Source organism: Drosophila albomicans, chromosome 3 (genome assembly GCF_009650485.2).
Source record: "Drosophila albomicans strain 15112-1751.03 chromosome 3, ASM965048v2, whole genome shotgun sequence".
In the NCBI taxonomy this organism is placed as follows: domain Eukaryota; kingdom Metazoa; phylum Arthropoda; class Insecta; order Diptera; family Drosophilidae; genus Drosophila; species Drosophila albomicans.
This window is the reverse complement of record NC_047629.2, coordinates 3,552,317-3,574,567: the sequence shown is the minus strand read 5'-3', so window position 1 is coordinate 3,574,567 and position 22,251 is coordinate 3,552,317. Positions and strand designations below refer to the sequence as shown.

Here is a 22,251-nt window from a genome sequence, read left to right as displayed (position 1 = left end):
TGTCTTTTTTATTAAACTGAAACCGTAATTTATTTCTCTCAACATCACTTTGTTACTGGTATTTTTTTAAATTTTGAGATGTCTTTTATTGTGATCTTTACAATTATTTCAACAAGAAAAATCTCTATTTAATAATTCTCTTTTTCACCTTAGAGTGCCCGAATAGAATGCTACAATAGAATATTGTTAGGCGGTTTGACACAATCTTTATTCACAATTAAATAATTCGATTCATACGGAATTATTATAAGTCGTAGTTAGATCGCCTTGATTGTAACTATTACTATTTTTAAACGTATATGAATGTATGAATATGAACTCAAAAGCCATTTGTACTCACAGATAAAAATATTTCAGAAATTTGCGTTAACTAATGTAAAGTGTATTGTATTCTAAGAAAAATTATTATAGAGCAGCTTTAATATGTATAATGTATTAACAGAAAGCCAATGCTTAAGCCCTCCAGTGAGACCAGCCACGGATCTCGTTCCAGATGTGGGTGCCTGGACATTCGGTGGCACTGACCTGACGATGGCCATAGAGGACATAGCCGGAGCTGAGTTGGCCACGGTTGACGGCATCCTGGAGCAGGTTCTGTGCGGCGGAGATCATGTTGGGCTCCAAAGTGTCCCAGTTGAAGTTGCCCAGGTAGGAGATGCCAATACTGATGGAGTTCCATTCGGCAGCATGGGCGCCCATCGAGTTCCAGCCACGACCCTCGTAGACAGCGCCATCACCTCCAATGAGGAAGTTGTAGCCAATATCTGGCCAGCCCAGGCTGTCCATGTGGTAGCTCTGGATGTTGCGCAGCTGCTGTGCGCAGGCAGCACGTGTCTCGCAGTAGTTGCCAGCGGTGTGGTGAATGATGGCATAGTTGAGGTAGTTGCCCAGAGCAACACGGTAGTTGGGAGCACGACCGCCCCACTCAGCCTTCGAGACGATGGCGACGCCTTGGGCAGCATACTGAGTGCAGACCAGAACGGTCAGAAGGAGAGCAACTGTTGCTGTGGACACCATGGTTAAGCTATTTGGATTGATATGATTTCTGCTGGCGGATCGACGCCTTTATATACCATTACGGCTAGCTAGCAGCTTATCGATCTCTTCAGGAATGATAGTGCTAAGTCATGTTATAACTGACCATTTTGAATTTGCTTTTGAATGTTTACAATGTTGGTGATTTATGACATTATTGTATGATTTTGTTCTGGCCGAGGGGAATCACATTTGCTTTGTATACTTAGCAAATTATCTTCATTATTTATATCGGTTCTTGACTTAATTACAAAAATAACTTTTTTGTCCTGAGCGGCTGAGAGTATGCTAACAGGACGGTAAGTTTTCTGATTAGAAACTGATTGATAACATAAACTGAAGGATGCAAAAGAGTATTATAGTTATAAATTATTGTTGTGCCATTGTAATGAATTTTAATTTGGTTATAGCAAAAGGCACTACAATCATCTAAATATAAGTCAAGACATTTCTGGATGATAAGTAGAGTGTGGCATGAGTTGAGTGTGATTTATCTTATCTTTAATCAATGACAGTGTAACAAGTCTCATTGAGTATTTGATTTTACACAAGTTCATTGATTAAAATCGAATTGTCTAGAATATAAAAATTGGATTAGTATGTGCAGGAAATTAAAATTATATAAATTGAAAATAATGTTTTTTATGCAAAGCGAAATGAAATTAAACCTTTCCTTATCAGTTACTTGGATGAGAAAAAATTTAAATTGAAAGTTTTTATTTATTTACAACTAGCTGATCTGGCAAACTCTGTTCCGCCTTAAAGTTCGAAATAACTAATTTTATTCTTCAAACAAAATGTAAGTACATTAATCAATTATTACTGTTTGTGCATTTCAGTACTTATGATGCTCTTTACCTTTAAGTACCTTATGATACATTTTTTGTTTTCTTATCAGGCGCAAAAACAAACAACGCAGATGGTCTTTCGATCCGTGACCATGGCACATATAATTGACCATGGGGAAAACATGGATGTTCGGAATTCAAACCAGAAACTTTCAAGGATTGGCCTTGTGACAAATTCGATACGGATCAGAAATTGAAGACTTTTAAATTCAAACGGCAAATAGGTTGCGATCGTCAGAATTCTCGGAATGAAAACTTCGTCACCTTTGAATTTTCCATTCAGTATCGTCGCGTAAATTATAGTACATTGTTATTCATTTTTCTAACCACCATTTGACCAATGCAAACGCTAGGATGCCAGCTATTATCGTATCGAAACGCTGCACAGTGGGCGATTTGGTCTCGCTAGCGGCATTTAATTAATAACTTCTAAACTAAAATAGATGTCTTCAGTCGGTTTTTTTTCACTTATCAGAGAAAAATCATAGAATTTTTTAAGTAAAAAATTTTTTTTTTTAATTTTTTTTTTATTTTTTTTTTAATTAAAAAATTTTTTTTTTTTTAAATTTAAAATTTTGTTGTACTTTTATTTTATTTGAACTTCAATTAACATATTTCATATATAAACTTTATCTAAAAAATGATGGGATGATGGAAAAAAATGGGATGACTTCTGAGTGCAATACTTCAAAAAAGATCCCTTTTTGGTACTAACACTGTGTCTAAAAAGTACCATAGTTTGAAGGCTAGCAGGTACTAGCAGTTAATATTACACATTTTGGACGCCACTGATTCACACTTTCGGCTAATAAAAGAGTTAGACTGAATCCACTTGAATAAAGTAAGTTCGACTCCACGAAAGACAGGTGTACGCTAATCCGGACTCGTTGTTAATACACTGAATTACCACTACGTTTTATGAGCTACACATTTATAGACCGGTCACAAACATTGATTTTTTTTTGAAAATACATACCTTGAATATAATAAAAAACCAAACTTCTAACAAATTCACTAAAAAATTGTGAATTGCCGAGGAACTCGAAATCAATGCGCGAAAAAGGAAAGAATTTTCTAGAGCTCTTTGCAAAATCATATCGTGTGTTTGACCGTTCACAGCTGATGATCAGTTGATCGTAGAGCTTTTAAAAAGCGAGACCAAATCGCCCACTGTGCGCTGTTCGATTTAAATCAGCACTTGATAAATTTCTTGTTCTGCGTCTGTGTGCAAATTATCTATTATCTATTATCTGTTGTCCACTGTTCGCTCCAAGAATTTGCATTGTCGACCGATCCAAGGGCCTTACGTTGATCTTGTGATTGAGAAGCACGAAGTCGAGCCATATTAACGCGGCGCTGTTCATTTGTAATTTCTTGTTCTTGTTCAGTTTTTGCAGTTCTTCGCATCCCTCTTGCATTACGGCTTTATCGGGAAAGATTTGATCGTCTTGGTCGCGGCATTAGTAATTAAACTTAGTTTGGCTAGGTTCAACCTATTTTGACATGCATGTCGACGCAATACTGTTGAAACAATCTAAACAATTAGTAAATGTTCTGTTAATGGTATATCTACGTAAGGTATCTACGATTTTGGTAGGTTCCTATGGCGTATTCCTGCCTCTAAGCTACCTCCTCACAAATTTACAGCCAAATTGGTGAAGCCGTTCTTGAGTTATAAACAGTGTTACTAATAGAACTTTCTTTTGTATATATCGAATTTCGTATTGTGTAGATAATTTCGAAATATAGGGACATAAGATAAGTAAACAAGTAAGAAAGCTACAGTCGAGTGAGCTCGACTGTGAGATACCCACTACCCATTTTGAATAAAAGCTAAACATTGCGATATTATTTTCAAAATATACCGAAAACATTACAAAATACTAAAAATATGCCAAATATATATATATTTTGTATATCGATATAGTACCACATTCAAAAAATACCATGAACGGCACAATATGCCAGATTTATATATTTTAAAAATAATTCCGGGTTTTTATTTTATTGAAAATTGGTAATGAGTGTCACACAGCCCACTCGTCTTAAGCTTTCGATATTCTGAGAAATTTTTCTTTCGATAAATTTAAAAGAAAATTTCCATATGTATACAAATAAAATAAATATGCATATAATATTATGACTGAATTTTTTGTTCCAAAATTTTATTGAATATTAGATAATTTATTAACACTATTCGCTAGATATAGGCTTAATGAATGTGAATTCAGAGTTCATATTATTTCATATATTAATTAAAACACAATGGAATTAAATTCTATATCAGTATTTTGACGTCTATTTCCTAATGAAATTAATAAATTGTTAAATTTGCAAAACATACAGAATTTGATAATTTTACTTATGTATGTTGTGTGTCATTTCGAAATAAGAAATCCAAGTCGATTCTGCTCGGCTGTGATATAAAAGCAAACACAGCGCGATAGAGGGGTAATCGTTAACACAAATCAAATTAATAGTATATTTTGTATGTTGACATGCTACTACATTGAATATGTACCATAGAGTTCAAAATATACTAAATAAAGCTATTGAAAATTGTTAAAAAATGTTTGCTCAACCTTTTATTGAAAGTCTTTGCATAATCGTCTCGGTTCTTCAAGCTGATCAAGAATATATATACAATATAAATATATGCGGATTTAAATATAATTACTTCAGCCTGCTATTCTTCACAATGGGTAGCAGGCCTCTCAAAATCACTTTAAAAAACCATTTGTACTCTCAGACAAAAATATTTCAAATATTTGCGTTAATTTATGTGTATTGTATTCTAAGAAAAAATATTATAGAGCAGCTTTAATATGTATAATGTATTAACAGAAAGCCAATGCTTAAGCCCTCCAGTGAGACCAGCCACGGATCTCGTTCCAGATGTGGGTGCCAGGACATTCGGTGGCACTGACCTGACGATGGCCATAGAGGACATAGCCGGAGCTGAGTTGGCCACGGTTGACGGCATCCTGGAGCAGGTTCTGTGCGGCGGAGATCATGTTGGGCTCCAAAGTGTCCCAGTTGAAGTTGCCTAGGTAGGAGATGCCAATACTGATGGAGTTCCATTCGGCAGCATGGGCGCCCATCGAGTTCCAGCCACGACCCTCGTAGACAGCGCCATCACCTCCAATGAGGAAGTTGTAGCCAATATCGGGCCAGCCCAGGCTGTCCATGTGGTAGCTCTGGATGTTGCGCAGCTGCTGTGCACAGGCTGCACGTGTCTCGCAGTAGTTGCCAGCGGTGTGGTGAATGATGGCATAGTTGAGGTAGTTGCCCAGGGCAACACGGTAGTTGGGAGCACGACCGCCCCACTCAGCCTTCGAGACGATGGCGACGCCTTGGGCAGCATACTGGCTGTAGACCAGAACGGTCAGAAGGAGAGCAACTGTTGCTGAGGACACCATTGTAAAGCTGTTTGGATTGATATGATTTCTGCTGGCGGATCGACGCCTTTTTATACCATTACGGCTAGCTAGCAGCTTATCGATCTCTTCAGGAATGATAGTGCTAAGTCATGTTATAACTGACCATTTTGAATTTGCTTTCGAATGTTTACAATGCTTGAATTATGGTAATATAATATGTTTTAGTTCTGACTAAGGGGAATCACATTTACTTGGTATAGCGAATTATCTTCATTATTTATATTGGGTCTTGTCTCAATTGCAAACAGAACTGTTTGTTGGGACTGGCTGAAAGTATACTAATAGTGCAAATGAAAGCTTTGTGATAAACTCAAAAACCGATTGATAAACTTAAGGAAAAATAACTTTTATAAATTGGTTTCAGGACTTTATGCCCAATGAAGTGTAATTTAAATAAAGTGAATAAGCTATTTCACTGGGTACTATATTCTCATAAATACAATTCCAAACTTTACTCGCTGATAAATAGAGTATAAAGTTCGCTTATTGTTAATCAATAAAAATGCAGCGCGTATTATGAAGACTTAGATTTTCACATTGATTTTCCAATTGATTCAAATTTATACTTTAGATTATTAAAAAATTTTTTTTTATATTCTCTTTTTCCTTTATCAATTGAAAATAATATTACTACTAAAACAAATAAGAAATATACAGTCAAGTGTTCTCGACTGTCAGATAAACACTACCCATTTTGATAAAAAACCAAAAAATATACCAATACACCAAAAATCGGAAAAATACAAAAAAATATACAATAAAAATATTTGGTATATTAATGAAGTATTACATTTCAAATATACAATAAAGTGCAAAATGTACCAGTTTGTCAGCCAATGCAATTATGACTTGTAGTAACTTAGTGTTTTTCGCAAGTATTTCTAAAAAAAAATTCTAAAATTTTTATCTGATCATCAAAATTTTTAGAAGTCATAAATATTGTTATTGTTATTATATGTATATATATATATATGTATATGCTTCAAAATAACGCTTGGTGTTAGATTTTTATCGATTTGCTGTGCGGAAGTGGGCGATCCAAAAATTTGAAACAAACTTGATCTTCTTGAAACATCTTTTATAGTCTCTAAGATCTAGGTGTTCATACAAGCGGGCAGACAAATGGTTCTATCGGCTCGGCTGTTGACGCTGATCAAGAATATATTTACGTCATAGAGATGCCTCCTCTTGCAAGCAAATAGTTATAATACCTTTCTACCCTATGGGTGGCGGGCATACAAATCGGATTCTTTGCATTTTATTCGATTGAGGGATACGAAAGCAGTTATTTATAATTTAAATCAAGAAAATAAATGTGTGAATTTTTATACCCGCTACCCATAGGGTAGAAGGGTATTATAACTTTGTGCCGGCAGGAAATGTATGTAACAGGTAGAACGAGGCATCTCCGACCCTATAAAGTATATATATTCTTGATCAGCGTCAACAGCCGAGACGATATAGCCATGTCCGTCTGTCCGTCTGTGTGTCTGTCCGTCTGTCCGTATGAACACCTAGATCTTAGAGACTATAAGAGATAGAGCTATAATTTTTTTTCGACAGCATTTGCACGCAGATAAAGTTAGTTTCAAATTTTTGCCACGCCCACTTCCGCCCCCGCAAATCAAAAAAATCGAATAACAAGCGTAAATTTAAAGCTAGAGTTGCGAATTTTGGTATATACTACAATTATTATAGTAGTTATGATTCCTGGTTGCGATCAGATAAAAATTGTGGAAGTTATTAAAGAAATACTTTTGTATGAGCAAAAACGCCTATCTACTAGGGCTCTTAGTTGCTTTGGCCGACAATCTGGTACATTGGGCCGTCTATGGTATATTTTGAATGGTGTGCTGTATCGATATACCAAACATACCATTTGGTATTTTTTTTAGTATTTTTCAGTATTTTTAGTATTTTCGGTATATTTTGAAAATAATACCGCAATATTTTGCCTTTATTAAAAATGGGTAGCGGGTATCTCACAGTCGAGCACACTCGACTGTAACTTTCTTACTTGTTTATTTATCATCTACAGATATTACCAGAATTATCACAAAATAAAGATAATTTAAATGAAATTCGCTTACAATTATCGTCGACTAAGTCTGTTTTTACATACTTGAATTTATGAAAATAGTAAATTCCATTAGAAAGCTTAATTAAATTGTTGATATTAAAAACTTGTATGTTTTGAATACAAGAAGTGATTGGGATATATTTGTAAGAGAATATAATGCAATGGCATTTTTAATTTTATTCTTATATCAGAAATTTCAAGCTTTAGATTCTTATCAAATCTCGTTCATTCATTGATTAGCTGATCAAAACAATGAAGTTATTTTTTCGTATAACATTTTATAGTTGTAAATATTTGTGAGCGCAATGTTTGCCGAGCTAATTGTCTAGATTTGACCACCTCAATCTTATCTCTTATTTTAAGACTATAAATTAATATAAACTTCTATCAGATTGAATATATGAAAAACGTCAACAACGATAATAAATTTTAGATGATTTTTTTATTTCTGCTCTGTAATCATAGAAATGGATAACATTAGAACAACATTCGATTTATAATTATGTAACATACTCGGTTGATAGCAGTGGTTGCAACAAAAATAGAAACATACTTAGTGGACACCCCAATCGCCGGATATTTCTCAAGTTGATACTTTTTTCACTGTAAATTAAATACTGTAAATATCTGAGAATATGGTGCAGTATACAATATGCAATATTCATGCAATTTAATAATATATAGTAATAATAATACTCATTAATTACAAATTAGGGAATATTAGAGTTAGGTCACGAATTTCGGACTTAGGTCTAACAAATCAAAAACAAAAAGCACACTAATACCGATAGCAACACTATCATTAGGATAGACTGTGGAGGGCTTTTCTAAATGCATGTGATCACCAAAATCACTGCAAGAAGTAAAACTTTGTTTGAGGATCTACGCTCCCAAGTATACATACATATGTACGATTTCAGAAAGTTGATAAAAATGGTGTAGGACTTACGGCATACGCAGCTCAAATAGTTCGATTCTTTAGCCCTTGATTTTGAACATAACTGAATTATCTTATCTTATTGTTAAAAGATCTGCAAATAATAGTTGCAGGCGATTTATGCAAAACACCTGTTTACTTGTGTTTCTTTAACTTGAGGCCCATTGGAATCATATGATTAATCGGTTGGTTTATAATAATTTAATTGATTTATAATAATAATATTAATTTTCTTTGGTTCTATTTTGAAAGTTTTTATTGAAGAGCAAATAATTACTTGGTGTCTATATTTATTACATAGATTTAATTGATTGCTCCTGCAATTACGCAAAATGTTGTCATTAAAAATAATGAATACGAAAATTAGTCACCGTTTTACTGAGTAAAAGTACATGCATCGGCATATGTATAATCGTGGCATCTACCAAAAATCCCCCCAGACAAAAAGTCCCGTGAAGTGCAATTGAATACGTTATGTGTATTGTATTTTTAAGAAATTTTATTTTGCAGCAGTTGAAAAAGTACTCGAAAGTTGAACTCGACGAACTGAGTTAGGCCTTCCAGTTAGCCCAGGTGCGGATCTCGTTCCAGATGTTGGTGCCGGGGCACTCGGTGGAGCCGACCTGACGATGACCGTACAGAGTGTAGCCGGAGATGATCTGTCCGCGGGAGACGGCATCGGCAAGCAGACCCTTGGCGGCGGTGATCTGAGCTGAGGTGATCTTGTCGGTGTTATAGTTGCCCAGGAAGGAGATGCCGATGGACTTGGAGTTCCAGTTGGTGGCATGGGCACCAACGGTGTTCCAGCCGCGACCCTCGTAGACATTGCCATCACCACCGATGAGGAAGTTGTAACCAATATCAGCCCAGCCCAAGCTGTCCATGTGGTAGCTCTGGATGTTGCGCAGCTGAGTCTCGCAGGCGGTCCTGGTGCTGCAGTAGTTTCCAGCGGTGTGATGGATCACGGCATAGCTCAACGAGTTGGCCAGAGTGGTTTTGCCGGTGGCTGAACGACCGCCCCACTGCGACTTGGTGATGATGGTGACACCGAAGACGGCCTGAGCGCACAGGACGACGGCGAGCAGAATGAGTGCTTTATTTGCCATGCTTATAGATCGATTTCAAGACTTGTGATCGTCCGAGAACACGACTCGTCTTTATATAGACCCGCAGAGTGTCTTATCTCAGTTGAGCATGAAGCACGAGGCACACGACACTTGCTGTGTATAAATCAAATATATATTTTATTGGGGGGCTTTTGATCTGATAGATAGACAATCTGAAGCAGTTACTCTGATACACCCCCAAGTGACGTGATGGGCCTCTCCCAGCGTTGGTCAAATGAGTTTTTAATCAACAAGAGTGGCCTCTAATTAATTTGCTGCGACTAACTGAAGTATCTTCCAGCGAAACAGGTGTTTCGCTTTTAGTGCGTAGCATTTTATAATTATCATGTTTTATTTTCGGAAATGTAACGAGGGCACTTTGAAAAGTTCTCATTTGCTTGATCAAAAGTGTTGCATACTTATGGCGCGAAAGGGATTGCTGAGGTGTTTTGAAGAGAAAGGTTAATTCAAGATAATTTTGAAAATTTTGTATCTTTCTTTTTGTCTAGGCAATTGATTAACCCACTACTCAATAAGAGATTCACCCTGTTGTTGTTCAAGGCCACTTCCACGATTGTTTATCTCCCATCCGAAAGCTTCGGCTAAAGTGTTTAGAGGTACGCGGTTCATCGAACTAGAGATAACGATGCCAATTGATAGATAACAGAATACTCACTTTGGGCGACTCTATCAAATTTTGTATTGTATTCTTGCCATTCTATTGAAATTCAATTACTTTGCTCTATCAGAAAAAAGACAAAATAAACACTGATTAATCATTTAATATGCTAATCAATAAATTTGAAATTAGGTAAGGCATTTTCTCAAGTATTTATTTAGATTGCAACGAAATTAAGCCCTCCAGTGAGACCAGCCACGGATCTCGTTCCAGATGTGGGTGCCAGGACATTCGGTGGCGCTGACCTGACGATGGCCATAGAGGACATAGCCGGAGCTGAGTTGGCCACGGTTGACGGCATCCTGGAGCAGGTTCTGTGCGGCGGAGATCATGTTGGGCTCCAAAGTGTCCCAGTTGAAGTTGCCTAGGTAGGAGATGCCAATACTGATGGAGTTCCATTCGGCAGCATGGGCGCCCATCGAGTTCCAGCCACGACCCTCGTAGACAGCGCCATCACCTCCAATGAGGAAGTTGTAGCCAATATCGGGCCAGCCCAGGCTGTCCATGTGGTAGCTCTGGATGTTGCGCAGCTGCTGTGCGCAGGCAGCACGTGTCTCGCAATAGTTGCCAGCGGTGTGGTGAATGATGGCATAGTTGAGGTAGTTGCCCAGGGCAACACGGTAGTTAGGAGCACGACCGCCCCACTCGGCCTTCGAGACGATGGCGACGCCTTGGGCAGCATACTGGCTGCAGACCAGAACGGTCAGAAGGAGAGCAACTGTTGCTGAGGACACCATGGTTAAGCTGTTTGGATTGATTTGATTTCTCTTGCTGAAACGGCGCTTTTATATACCAGACTTATTAGGTGGGTCAGCTTATCAAACTCTTCAGAATGGCCATGTCATGGAATTTCTGGAAGCTGCTCTTGATTATTTACAATAATGCTGATTTATGACAATGGCTCTTTCATTGGGGAAGCACACTAGACTTTGCCATAAGTCGAGTCGAAGCCATGATTTATAAGGGCTAGCGTCGTCTCGTTGGCTAGCCACTCATTCAAGTCTAGATACGAATACTCGTAATCGTAATCGTTCATTTGCTGATTAGAAAATTAGCGTGTCTCCTGTATAAATTATACAGTTATCTGCCATTTCGGTTTACAGCTATTCTGCTGACTTGGACTTCCTCGAACATTCCACAGGTGATGCCAAAATGAGATTCCTGAATAAAAGTGTGCTATGCTCGGAAACTCCATTGAACATTTAAAACAGTAAATACACTTTACCTGCACACAAAATGAATGAGACAATTTCACTGAAGGAGTCTTATAAATCGGTTAGTTGTTCTTTCATTCGAAGTGCTTATTATAGATATGTTAATGTTCCGTTTAAAGATGAACTGCTTTTCTGTGATGGAGGTGGACTTCCAGCATCGTTGCGATTTATCTATGGCGGTCAGGAATTGCAAATACATCATGAACTTTTTCAATTACTTTGAGATCTTGTACTGCAATTTTGATATACGGAGCATAGTCAAAGAGAGACTGATGATGGGCTTCTTCATCATAATAATGATCTTGCTGATGATTATGATAGTTCACTTGGTGGATAAATAGTGAGTGGAACAATTCTCTCTTGATTCTTAATACAGCTAAGTATCTTAGCATTTCGCCAGTGCTTAAGATACTTTCCATAAAGTTGCATTTGAGCGAATACTTGGCTGGCGTCACTTTGTTGAGTCTGGGTAATTCCTTGTCGGACTTAATTGTCAATTTGATGCCTATACGTGGACATGCGCCCATTTTCACCATAACTATAAGCAACGCCTTGGCCGTGATCCTTCTGAGTGGTGGAATGATCTGTTTTCTGCGTCCCTTTCACATCAATGGCTATTGTGCCATAAGGGATCTACTTTTCTTACTCCTCGGAGCTGAGATGCTCATCTACATTGTGTTCAGCGAAACAGTCACAACTAAAAGCGAGTCAATCAGTACGTTCTTTTAAAATATGAAGTGCAATTGTTGTTACTGTTATTTAGTTCTCTCTTTGTTGTATGTAATATTCGTGCTTGTCATGTTCCTGGACCACAAATTGTTGCAACGAACCATACAAGGTAATTGATTTAAATTTATAATTAACTTGAAATAGTTATTCCCGTATCCATATAGAAGGGTATTATAACTTTGTGTCGACAGAAAAAGCATTTAACTGGCAGAAGGAGGAATTTTTTTTCCGTATGAACATCTAGACTTCAGAGGCTGTAGGAAATATATAGATACACTTTGTTTTGACAACACTTTTTATACCCGCTACCCATAGGGTAGAAGGGTATTATAAATTTGTGCCGGCAGGAAATGTATGTAACAGGTAGAAGGAGGCATTGATCAGCGTCAACAGCCGAGACGATATAGCCATGTCCGTCTGTCCGTATGAAACACTGGATCTCAGAGACTATAAGAGATAGAGCCACGCCCACTTCCGCCCCCGCAAATCAAAAAAATCGAATTACAAGCCTAATAACAAGCGAATTTTGATATATACAATAATTACTGTAGTAGTTATGATTCCTGAAAATTTGGTTGCGATCAGATAAAAATTGTGGAAGTTATTAAAGAAATACTTTTGTATGGGCAAAAAGGCCTACTAGGGGTCTGAGTTGCTTTGGCCGACAATCTGGCACATTGTGCCGTCTATGGTATATTTTGAATGGTGTACTATATCGATATACCAAACATACCATTTGGTATATTTTTAGTATTTTTTAGTATTTTCGGTATATTTTGAAAATGACACCACAATATTTTTGCCTTTATTAAAAATGGGTAGCGGGTATCTCACAGTCGAGCACACTCAACTTTCTTACTTGTTTTTTATAAGTTTACAATTTTTAAAAAGGTTTAGAAACCGATTTAAAATTAGTTGGAATATTCTTTCCTTTAAGAATAGTGTATATTTAACTCTTATATCTTTAAAAACTTATTAATTATTCATTTTTTAAGTTGTGAAGTGGTTTTCATTATACATAGAGAAAAAAAATCGAGATTTGAAATATCGGGATTCAATATTCTTTCGTTCTCAAAAAGGACAATCTTGAAATAAGATTTTTAGGTTGATACAATCTTAAATAAAGATATTTATGCCAAATTTGCATTGTAAAATTAAAATCTTGTTTTAAGAATGTTTTATTCTATATTGGAAAATAGATTGCAAATATTGATTTACGATTTTGCCTTATTGATTTAATTTTAAGATTTTACCATTCTTGAAACAAGATTATAATCTTGAATTTCAAGATTGGTTCTTGGTTCAATTTTGACATACAAACAATCTTGTTATTGCTGGACGCAGAACAAGAATGTCTTAGATTTTCGTTACTCTTCTTTCCGTCCACGCAAATTAAAAAAACGAATAGCAAGCAAATTTTTAAAGCAAAGTCGCATATAAAATAAAACCTAAAATTTATAAGATTCCCGAAAATTTGGTCGTGCATAATTATAATATTACCATGTCAAAATACAGGTGCAGCTGTTTGGTCTTAATTGCTTTGGTTGATAATCTCGTATAACTTTTGGTATCTTTTAGTATTTTTTCGGTACATTATTATGTATGTAACAGGCAGAAGGAGGCATGCCGCGACTCCATAGAGTATGTTTATATATTCCATGTTGTATATTTAGAATGTAGTATAAAATAAATATAGACTTAGTATATATAGTACATTATAGTTTTTCGGCAGTATATTAATTTGGTATTATTTTAGAATATGGTTTTATTAAATGGGTAGCGGGTATCCTAAAGTTTACCACATATGAGCTTCCTAACTTTTTTTTAATTCTTATGCTTAAGGTCTATATAAGCAGGTAGAAAAGCTTGAGCAGTTGCCATATGCGCCCCATACTGAGGAGGCGATCAGGCGTAAGCTAATTAAGTTGAGAAAATTGGAAGAAGAGTGCAAGCTGGTCGAAGACAATTATAGGAGCACTGAATGGACTTGGCGTCGTTCTGGGCAAGTAGCGCTCAATCGAAAGTTTCTCGCAAAGATCTCAGATGAAGAGCAATTTAATGAGAAGATCTCCCGCAATGCTCTCTACAATCCCGAAAATCCCAAGAATATGTTTTTGATTGAGGAGTTCCTAAGGGAGCTGATCCCCATTCCACTGGAGTGGAAATTCAGTGGCTGGTGTCGTCGCATCTATTTAATTATACTCGCACCCATGGCGTTGTTCTGTGCGATTTTTATTCCCTGCTTAGATTATCGGCAGGTTAAACATGGCTGGAGCAAGCTGCTCAATTGCACGCAGATCATCACAAATCCCGTACTGTGTGTGGCGTTGATTGAAAGTGAGTTATAAAGTCTAAAATACTTAACTTATCAAATAGATGAATTTAATTAGCCATGATTGAGAATGAGTACACCAAAAGGGTTCCAACTATTCCCTTTACCTATGCCAAATGGACGTTGTGCTTCACCATTCCCCTGGCCATTGCCGTGTTCTTCATGTCCCGAACAGACAGACCCCCGCCGTTTCACCTGGTAAGACAGACAGTAATATATTATACATCCCAATTTTCACTCCTTGCTCTGCCTGACAGATGTTTATCGTACTGTCGTTGACTGCTTCGCTGCTTTTGCTCATCATTTGCTCCACCGAATTAGAGGTGCTCTTCTGCATTATTGGCTTGGTGTTTCACAGGACCGAGGATTTTGTGGCCGCCTGCATTCGATCATTTGCCGGAGCAATTGGCGATGTCATCTTGAACATCGATCTTGCCATGGAGGGCTATGAAAAGATGGCCTTTGCTGCCAGCTTAGCTGCACCGCTCTTCAGTGAGTTTTGCATCAATAAATTTATCTGCTAAATAGCTATTTAATTTGCAGGCATTACGATGAGCATGGGCGTTCCTTGTTTCTTCAATGTTGATGCTCAGGAAGAGTATTCTCATACTTGGATTTACGGTGAATATGGTGCAAATGCATATGTGTTCTTTGTCTTGGCAATCATATCCACTTTGTGGTGGACTTCGATACTTAATTTTGATGCTAGACGCTCCATGGGTGTTTATTCATTCATATTATTCATGTTGTTTTTCTTATACACCACGCTAGCAGAGTGGAATCTGGTCCATCAACTGAGCGGTGATCCCGATTTCTTGCCTATATAGAGAGGACATTTGAAACCAGTAATACTAATTTTGTAAAGCCAAATGTATTGACTTAATAAATTTATTCTTTATTTTCCAACAATTCATTTTCGTAAATCTTAAAGTGATCAATATATTTTAAGGCGTTGAAAATAATAGATGTGTTATTCTATAATATATTGTTTAAAATATATATTGTTTTAAAAACTCATATATTGAGAAGCCTGAAAATATATGAAATTAGATATTGACTTGTACACCAGCAAATGGTGTGTTAACTATATTATATATAATAAATGTATATACATATAATATAATAATAATAATAATAGATGTAATACTATACTATTTTATGTAATCCTCATACTTTGTAATGACGTTTGGTTTTATTTTCATTCACTATCCCTGTGTAGTTAAGGTACTTATTAAGTTGTACAGGTTCTTCACTTAATAAATAAAGAGTTTAGTGCACCATGAATTACACATTACTAGATGAAAAAGTGTTCAATCTCTGCACATGGTATTAAGATCAAACCAACAAAACAACAAACTTGGCCACTTGATAGAGGAGAGTTCAACAAACTCATATTACGCATTTAAATGAACAGAAATGAATGGAAACTTCTGCGCAATGTTTTCCACTGTATGATATTATACCATTTTATTTTCCTTTTAACTTAACAATATCTTTTTGCCACGTTTGCAAATGCCGAGACTAATTATATTAATGAAGTATCATAATTAAAACGGCAGCTCAGCACAGACCTCAAGTGCAATGTGCAAGCGAAGAAGAGAAGATCCTTGATGTACCACTCTGGCAAACACGCCGGACACTAGACTCATCCAGCTGCATTGCAAAGCAGCGAAGCTTCAGAGCCACAACGGGAGTCCGCCTCCCTTTGCGATGCAAAAAACGTTGAGTATAATGGGGCAAAAGCTTAAAGTGACAGTGAAAGCTTGTCGTTAATTAGGGTTAAAGTGGTTCGGGATTTGCTACAGCTTTATGCTCTGACTGATTGCGAGCCAAGTGCTTGTAATTGGGTCAAAGACGATTCACGATAATCAATATCAAACAATGAAATATTACCGTACAATCAAAGGGTAAAAAATCGAAATCTAAGTCGAAAAAATGTACAAAAAGAAATATTTACTCAAGAGAAAATAATCAAGCATAGTTTGAGTATATAAAGGCCGAAATGCGGCACAATTAGTATATATAAAATAATCAACAAATGTTCTAAAAATCATAATGATTTTCTACATACATATGTACATGCATATCTATATGTAGCATTGATACTACTTCTAATTTATTTTCTCAATCATACTTAATTAACAACATCTGGACAAAACCGTGACTTGAGTATATGATTGATTAAATCTAAAACACTTTTTTCCTATTTTAATATTAACTGTAAAATACAAATAAAAACTAAGTTCTTCTCAGCACTTGAGCAAGTTTTTTTTTTACAAATTCAAAAATAAGTCGAATGTTACCATTAGCTAAGGCGAATTCTGTCTGCGATTTGAATGCGCTGTTGCTAAAATCGACGAATGCAAATTGTGTTGAGCTTGGCATTTAACCATCTACAAATGCGAAGCCAACTGAAACATAATCATTACATTTAAGTGCAATTGCATAAACATAAACAAGTATGGCACAGCTCCCACAAATTGGATGGAGAACAATTGAAAAAATTGGGGAATTGCAGAAATGGAAGCCAAATGCAAGCATCAACTTCAAAGTGAATGCCCGCAGAATTCCGGCTGCAGTAAAAGCACTCAAGTCCCATAGACTTCCGGTTCTTCGTCCTTTGGTCTGTCCAACTGTCTGTCTGTCTATCTGTCTGTCTCTTCCTCTTTCTGCACTTAATGTGACATGTTTTTGCAACAGTTTTGGTTTTTCTACTGTCTCCTCCGAGTCTCGATTTCAATCTGCATTTGCATCTGCATCTCCAACTGCAGCTGCAGCTCAGCTTCCTATTGCCAAGCATAATAAAAAGGCAAGCGGAATGCCTTCCATGAGTTTTGATGCATTTTACTTGTTACCAAATTGTTTTCTATTTTCCTTCATTTTCCGCATTTTTCTCCTCATTTCAAATTGTTGAAATCTGCGCTCTATGTGTGAATGGTACTAAATATTTAATTAGAATTAAGAGTTACACCATGACCACTGAATTAACCGCTTACAACTGCTGATCAGAAGTATTAAGCTGTCAAATTTAATCTTTAAATCAGAATTAAATGTTTACCTGTTGTTTGTGTTGTATTTTACTATCGTTTATTAATCAATTATCAATGAATTTATGGTGTTCTCTCTATTAACATTGTGGCTCGTGTTGCCTTATCAAAAGGGGGTTTTTGCTTGAGAGTGAATAAATTTAAATGTAAGTAGTCAAATATATTGCAAAGGTTTAACGGCTGATATTAGAATTTTTATTATTAATATAAATAATAACACATATGTAAAATTCAATTTTTAAGAAACTTTTTTATAGGATGTAAACATAAGAATGGTCTTAAATATATATGTTAAATATTTTAAGTGCTCTTATATTTAGTTGTTTAATTGGCGCACCTTCTGTAGTCTAAGCCAGCTTTCTGTTACACATTTCACTTATTTTATATAGACCAAATTGTTGTTAGTATGTTGCAGTTTGTCAGGCAGTAACAAAATATTTGCGCCAAGTCTATGCGGATAATAAGAACTGTGGCAATTTATCAGACTGAAAATATGTACTGGCAAGTAGCAAGATATTCAACAATGGGTTTGGATTGTGTAGGGATTGTTCGCTTTGCTGGCTGGCCAATAAATAGGCGCTTAGTATTATAACTCAATTAGCAGATAGCACTTTGCGTATACGCCACGTTGGCCACCGGAAGCAAGTGCCACTAGTTGCCACAAGGCAGCACAAAACCAAAAGCTACAGCAATAGCAACAGCTACAGCTTCATTTACAACTACATATACATAAATTATGCAGGCCTTAATTAATGTGAGCGCAGCGCGGGGATTGTTGTTGCATTGCCACTTTCTCCTCCTCTGGACTTCTTCGATTTGCATATCATTTGCCAGATTGAGCTGCTTCCCTCCAGCCACACCTTCTTTCCCCTTTCTGTGAGCCATTGTGTCTGTTTTTGTGTGTCTGATTCAGTTGGCTAATGAATCTGGAGCCTGCTCCTGGTGCATTGGGACCACTGAGTACTGAGTACTGTGCACTGTCTGTGGCTTGGCTGCAATTAGCGCAGACTCCACTTGACTTCAGTTGACTTGGCTTAATCTGCACAGGTTCTGCCACCTCTCATTACTACCAACAAATCGTGAATGGTGTGTTGTGGAATGATTTCATTAAGTTCACTCGTTTACGTTTCCCAAGCCATATCGGTCAGTTGAAAATCTTCCTCAAAGAAATGTCAATGAAATGTAGGCTTATCAGGCCAAGAAATTCTAAAATAAAGAGAAAGTTTGCTTGCAATATATGACTCTTCTTATACAGAATGTTTGAACAATGTCTTTCTTATTAATTTATATAATAACTTTCATATTTAATAATTTATTATTATTAACATAAATTTATTTGATTTTTTTTATTTATTTCAAATCTGTAAATGGAACCATAACAACTATGTAATAAGATGGAAAAGGGGGCTCTAGAAAAGTGGCAAATAAAAGAGCGAGCTTAAGTTTCCGGTTGTTGTTTTCATTGATTTTTTTCTATTCTAGAACTTAGTACTTAAGTGAAAAGTATTTTTAACAAAATTTCATCTTTTCCAGTGGGACAAAGAATACAGAAATCAAATACTGCCGTCGAGTCTTAGTTGATTTGGTTGGCATATTTTGGGTCTTTGGTATATTTTGAATGTAATAGTATAACCAAACATATAATTTGGTATATTCCAGTATTTTTCTCAGTACTACACTGTTTTGCTTTTATTGCGAAGGGGTAGCTGGTACCCACACATTCGAACACACTCCACCGTAGCTTTCTAACTTGTTTAATATTGAAACCGTTTTGAAAACACAGTCACACAATAGTAGAAAGCATTCAAATGTAATTTTCGAAAAACTTAAAATAGCACACTGAAAAATTGGCTGTTGGATACAAAATTCTATAAGCAAATTCAAGCGTAATGTAACATTGAAATCAATTAAGTCCAATTGGATTTGAGTTACCTTTTGTTGATCTGCAAAAAATGGTCATGCAGATGTCGGAACCGACGACTGCAACACCGCTGCCATCAATTGATCTGCCCAGTGTCCCTAAGGTGCCAGCAATCGACTTGCAAATACCCAGTAGACAGATTAGTACCACTTGCATCATTGTGTCCAGCTCCAGTTCCCACTCCAGTTCCAGCTCCATAGAGAGCTGGAGAAATACTTACTCCGAGAGATGGGCCAACTGTGTGGCCATCGCATTGCGGCGAATTGATAGACTGGGCGAGTATTTAAGACAGTTTATCGCGTTTGTGGCGGCGAAGTTGCGACTCTTTTTCCACTCGGACATCTTCACTTATAGAGAAGCAGCCCTCTCTAAAGAGTCGGAACGGCAATTACAGCTAGTGGAGAGGAAGACCCTAATCCTTGATTTGGATGAAACTCTTGTGCACTCATGCTATGTTGATCCCGACACACAGAGTGTTGTTGGCTGTCAATTTGTGCCCTCAACAGCTCAGCCCGACTATGTGATGGATATTCAAATCGTTGCCGATCTGCAACCAGTTACGTTTCAGGTGTACAAGCGTCCCCATGTTGATCACTTTCTGGACTTTGTGGCCAAATGGTATGACCTGGTTATTTACACCGCCAGCATGGAAGCATATGCATCCCTTGTGGTCGATAAATTGGATGCTGGCCGTGGTATTCTGCGGCGTCGCTTCTATCGTCAGCATTGCGTCTCATCCACCAATTTAATTAGCAAGAATCTCAATGTTGTCAGTCGGGACTTATCGAAAGTCATGATTATCGATAACTCGCCGGGCGCCTATCGCGATTTCCCACAGAATGCCATACCAATTAAGACCTATATTTACGATCCTGACGATGAGGAGCTGCTCAATCTCTTGCCCTTTCTGGACGCACTTCGCTTCACCAAAGATGTTCGCAGTATTCTTGGACGCCGTGAACCTTAAACCACACCTAGCTAAAATGTCCTGCCAATACTTTCATGTCTGCAATAAATCTATTCACTTATATAAGAGTTAGGAGACTTACTGATAGTCATTTTGTGGTAACAGTACCACTTAGATAATTACAACGTTAAAACAGAATGTGAATATGAAAATTCCTGTTATATTTTTTATTCTGGCAGGCTATACAACATGCATACATATTATCATTTTCCATGTGGACTTCATGTTAGGCTGGTCACACTGAATTCTCAATTCTGTAAGCTGAATGTAAACATTATGTTAACAGAAACTGCTCCTGTTAATTAAAAGCCAGCGATTGTCTTGTTGGTGAACTGAAGAGAGAGACATTTCACTAAAATTAGTCGAATTTTACTTCGTTTGCTATTTCTCTATTCACTTTGGTGTATAATTTTAAATTTTATTTCATTTATATTCACCAACATAGTTGGAGTTGTTATTGCTTATATTCGTATTGAGTTTTGCATGGATTTCCGGTGTCTCACTACATTCATTTTGTGATACCTTTTGAGAATTGCAAGATGATGTTCCAGATTTCACTTTCGCTTACAAATGGCTGTCTTTCACTAAAATTCGTGAAATTTTATTTAGTTTGCTATTTCCCCATTCTCTTAAATTATAAATATATAATTTTCAGTATTATTTAATTTATATTCATCAATATAGTTGAAGTTGTTATTGCTTATATTCTGTATTGAGAAAAACCATGCTAAAGGTTTTCCGGTGTCTCACTCCATTTATTTTGTGACATGGGCATGACAATTGCAAGATGAATGTTCCAGATTTCACTGTCGGCGTGCAAACGGAATAAAGCGTATGAAAGGCAAATGGCTAATCGATGACTGTGTTTCACATCGCCCCACAATCCACAGCTCCGATATCAATGAATCGTCGTGAATGTCGAGCATTTAAGCTCAATTGACTGCGCCTCGGCGCATCTCGATGGCTGCAATGAAAATTTATGGCGTCACAGGTGAAAGTTCTGCCACTTCCTTGACCTGTCTCAATCTGAGGCATTATTTTTTGTAAACTGTATGAATGCTTTTTTGGATGAAGCCAAATGACTTATTTACTTACGACTGTAGCTTTTTATGCCTTGTAATTTTCTGGATTTAAGTTGGGAAAGAAGTGACACTACTAATTGGAGCCAGGGGGCCATAAAAACCAGTCGAAATAATCAACTCGACTCACTCACAAGACAAATACTCAGCTGTTGACTCGTATTGTGTACTGTGCATTCATTTGCAATGCAAAAACTTAATTAGTCCTTCGAATTTTCAGTGTTTCTTTTGATGGACGACATCTTTTGGATGGACAACGTGAATTTAGTCAAACTTTGGAGCTTTGGAACTTTGGAGTATCCAATTTGAATCAATTTCGAAGCATTCTTTTGTCCCTTTAGATTCTTTGTGATTTTTGTAAGAGCTGCAGCACAATTTTGGCAGCTGTGTGCTCACAGTAGATGAAGCACAAAGGCCGATATGAGTACGTACTCGAACTGCTAGTTGTCGACTTGCTCAGTTGAGTGATTGCTCATACGCACCGTTAGCTGCAACTCAATTGTCGCAATTGAATAACCATTGCCAGGCATCCAGTCATGCAGGCATACGTATAGTTTGTTAGCCGGCATATTTCATGGCTCCACAAATCAAAATCGTAAACCAAACGACAATAAATCAGACTTGGCCAAAACATAAATTTTCCAAAAATACGAATATCAGAAAATAGTCGCATATTTGGCCAAAACAAAATGTCAGCATAGGATATAAAATCAAATCTAAATATTCGAAGCGAAAATTAAAAATTCAATTTAAACATTTGCCATTTTTGGCTTCGGGTTGTGGCATGTTGTTTAAAATTCTATTTATATGGCATTGTGTTGTCCACAAGGGGCTTTG

The 22,251-nt window shown here is 36.8% G+C and overlaps 6 protein-coding genes across 7 annotated transcripts; 2 read left to right on the top strand and 4 right to left on the bottom strand.

Annotated features, from left to right (window-relative positions):
- Positions 1-360: 360 nt before the first annotated feature.
- Positions 361-1,049, bottom strand: LOC117569545 (peptidoglycan-recognition protein SC1a/b-like). The gene has a single exon (XM_034250753.2). The coding sequence runs from the start codon at positions 1,015-1,017 to the stop codon at positions 454-456; it is 564 nt and encodes a 187-aa protein (XP_034106644.1). The 5' UTR covers positions 1,018-1,049; the 3' UTR covers positions 361-453.
- A 3,639-nt stretch (positions 1,050-4,688) lies between these two features.
- Positions 4,689-5,317, bottom strand: LOC117569546 (peptidoglycan-recognition protein SC1a/b-like). The gene has a single exon (XM_034250754.2). It carries the CDS (start codon positions 5,300-5,302, stop codon positions 4,739-4,741), a length of 564 nt encoding a protein of 187 aa, XP_034106645.1. The 5' UTR covers positions 5,303-5,317; the 3' UTR covers positions 4,689-4,738.
- A 3,481-nt stretch (positions 5,318-8,798) lies between these two features.
- Positions 8,799-9,489, bottom strand: LOC117569547 (peptidoglycan-recognition protein SC2). The gene has a single exon (XM_034250755.1). The coding sequence runs from the start codon at positions 9,444-9,446 to the stop codon at positions 8,892-8,894; it is 555 nt and encodes a 184-aa protein (XP_034106646.1). The 5' UTR covers positions 9,447-9,489; the 3' UTR covers positions 8,799-8,891.
- Positions 9,490-10,210: 721 nt separating this feature from the next.
- LOC117569544 (peptidoglycan-recognition protein SC1a/b-like) lies at positions 10,211-10,903 on the bottom strand. The gene has a single exon (XM_034250752.2). The coding sequence runs from the start codon at positions 10,860-10,862 to the stop codon at positions 10,299-10,301; it is 564 nt and encodes a 187-aa protein (XP_034106643.1). The 5' UTR covers positions 10,863-10,903; the 3' UTR covers positions 10,211-10,298.
- A 393-nt stretch (positions 10,904-11,296) lies between these two features.
- Positions 11,297-15,309, top strand: LOC117568479 (mitochondrial sodium/calcium exchanger protein-like). Of its 2 annotated transcripts, XM_034249166.2 has the most exons (8): positions 11,297-11,400; positions 11,459-11,679; positions 11,729-12,054; positions 12,103-12,177; positions 13,911-14,405; positions 14,459-14,598; positions 14,658-14,892; positions 14,944-15,309. In XM_034249166.2, the coding sequence occupies exons 1-8, from the start codon at positions 11,362-11,364 to the stop codon at positions 15,225-15,227; spliced, it is 1,815 nt and encodes a 604-aa protein (XP_034105057.1). In that variant the 5' UTR covers positions 11,297-11,361; the 3' UTR covers positions 15,228-15,309. The 2 variants fall into 2 exon arrangements, with proteins under 2 accessions (XP_034105057.1, XP_034105058.1); XM_034249167.2 differs by lacking the exon at positions 11,297-11,400 and having other exon boundaries at positions 11,585-11,679; positions 11,740-12,054.
- A 3,908-nt stretch (positions 15,310-19,217) lies between these two features.
- On the top strand, positions 19,218-20,401 carry LOC117568248 (CTD nuclear envelope phosphatase 1). The gene has a single exon (XM_034248728.2). The coding sequence runs from the start codon at positions 19,400-19,402 to the stop codon at positions 20,333-20,335; it is 936 nt and encodes a 311-aa protein (XP_034104619.1). The 5' UTR covers positions 19,218-19,399; the 3' UTR covers positions 20,336-20,401.
- The last annotated feature ends 1,850 nt before the right edge of the window (positions 20,402-22,251 follow it).

Coding starts and splice junctions, on each gene's coding strand:
- LOC117569545 (XM_034250753.2), bottom strand. CDS start 1,017: ATGGTGTCCACAGCAACAGTTGCTCTCCTTCTGACCGTTCTGGTCTGC.
- LOC117569546 (XM_034250754.2), bottom strand. CDS start 5,302: ATGGTGTCCTCAGCAACAGTTGCTCTCCTTCTGACCGTTCTGGTCTAC.
- LOC117569547 (XM_034250755.1), bottom strand. CDS start 9,446: ATGGCAAATAAAGCACTCATTCTGCTCGCCGTCGTCCTGTGCGCTCAG.
- LOC117569544 (XM_034250752.2), bottom strand. CDS start 10,862: ATGGTGTCCTCAGCAACAGTTGCTCTCCTTCTGACCGTTCTGGTCTGC.
- LOC117568479 (XM_034249166.2), top strand. CDS start 11,362: ATGAATGAGACAATTTCACTGAAGGAGTCTTATAAATCG. Junction 11,680..11,728: donor GTTCACTTGGTGGATAAATA/GTGAGTGGAACA, acceptor TAAGTATCTTAG/CATTTCGCCAGTGCTTAAGA. Junction 14,406..14,458: donor GTGTGTGGCGTTGATTGAAA/GTGAGTTATAAA, acceptor GAATTTAATTAG/CCATGATTGAGAATGAGTAC.
- LOC117568248 (XM_034248728.2), top strand. CDS start 19,400: ATGGTCATGCAGATGTCGGAACCGACGACTGCAACACCGCTGCCATCA.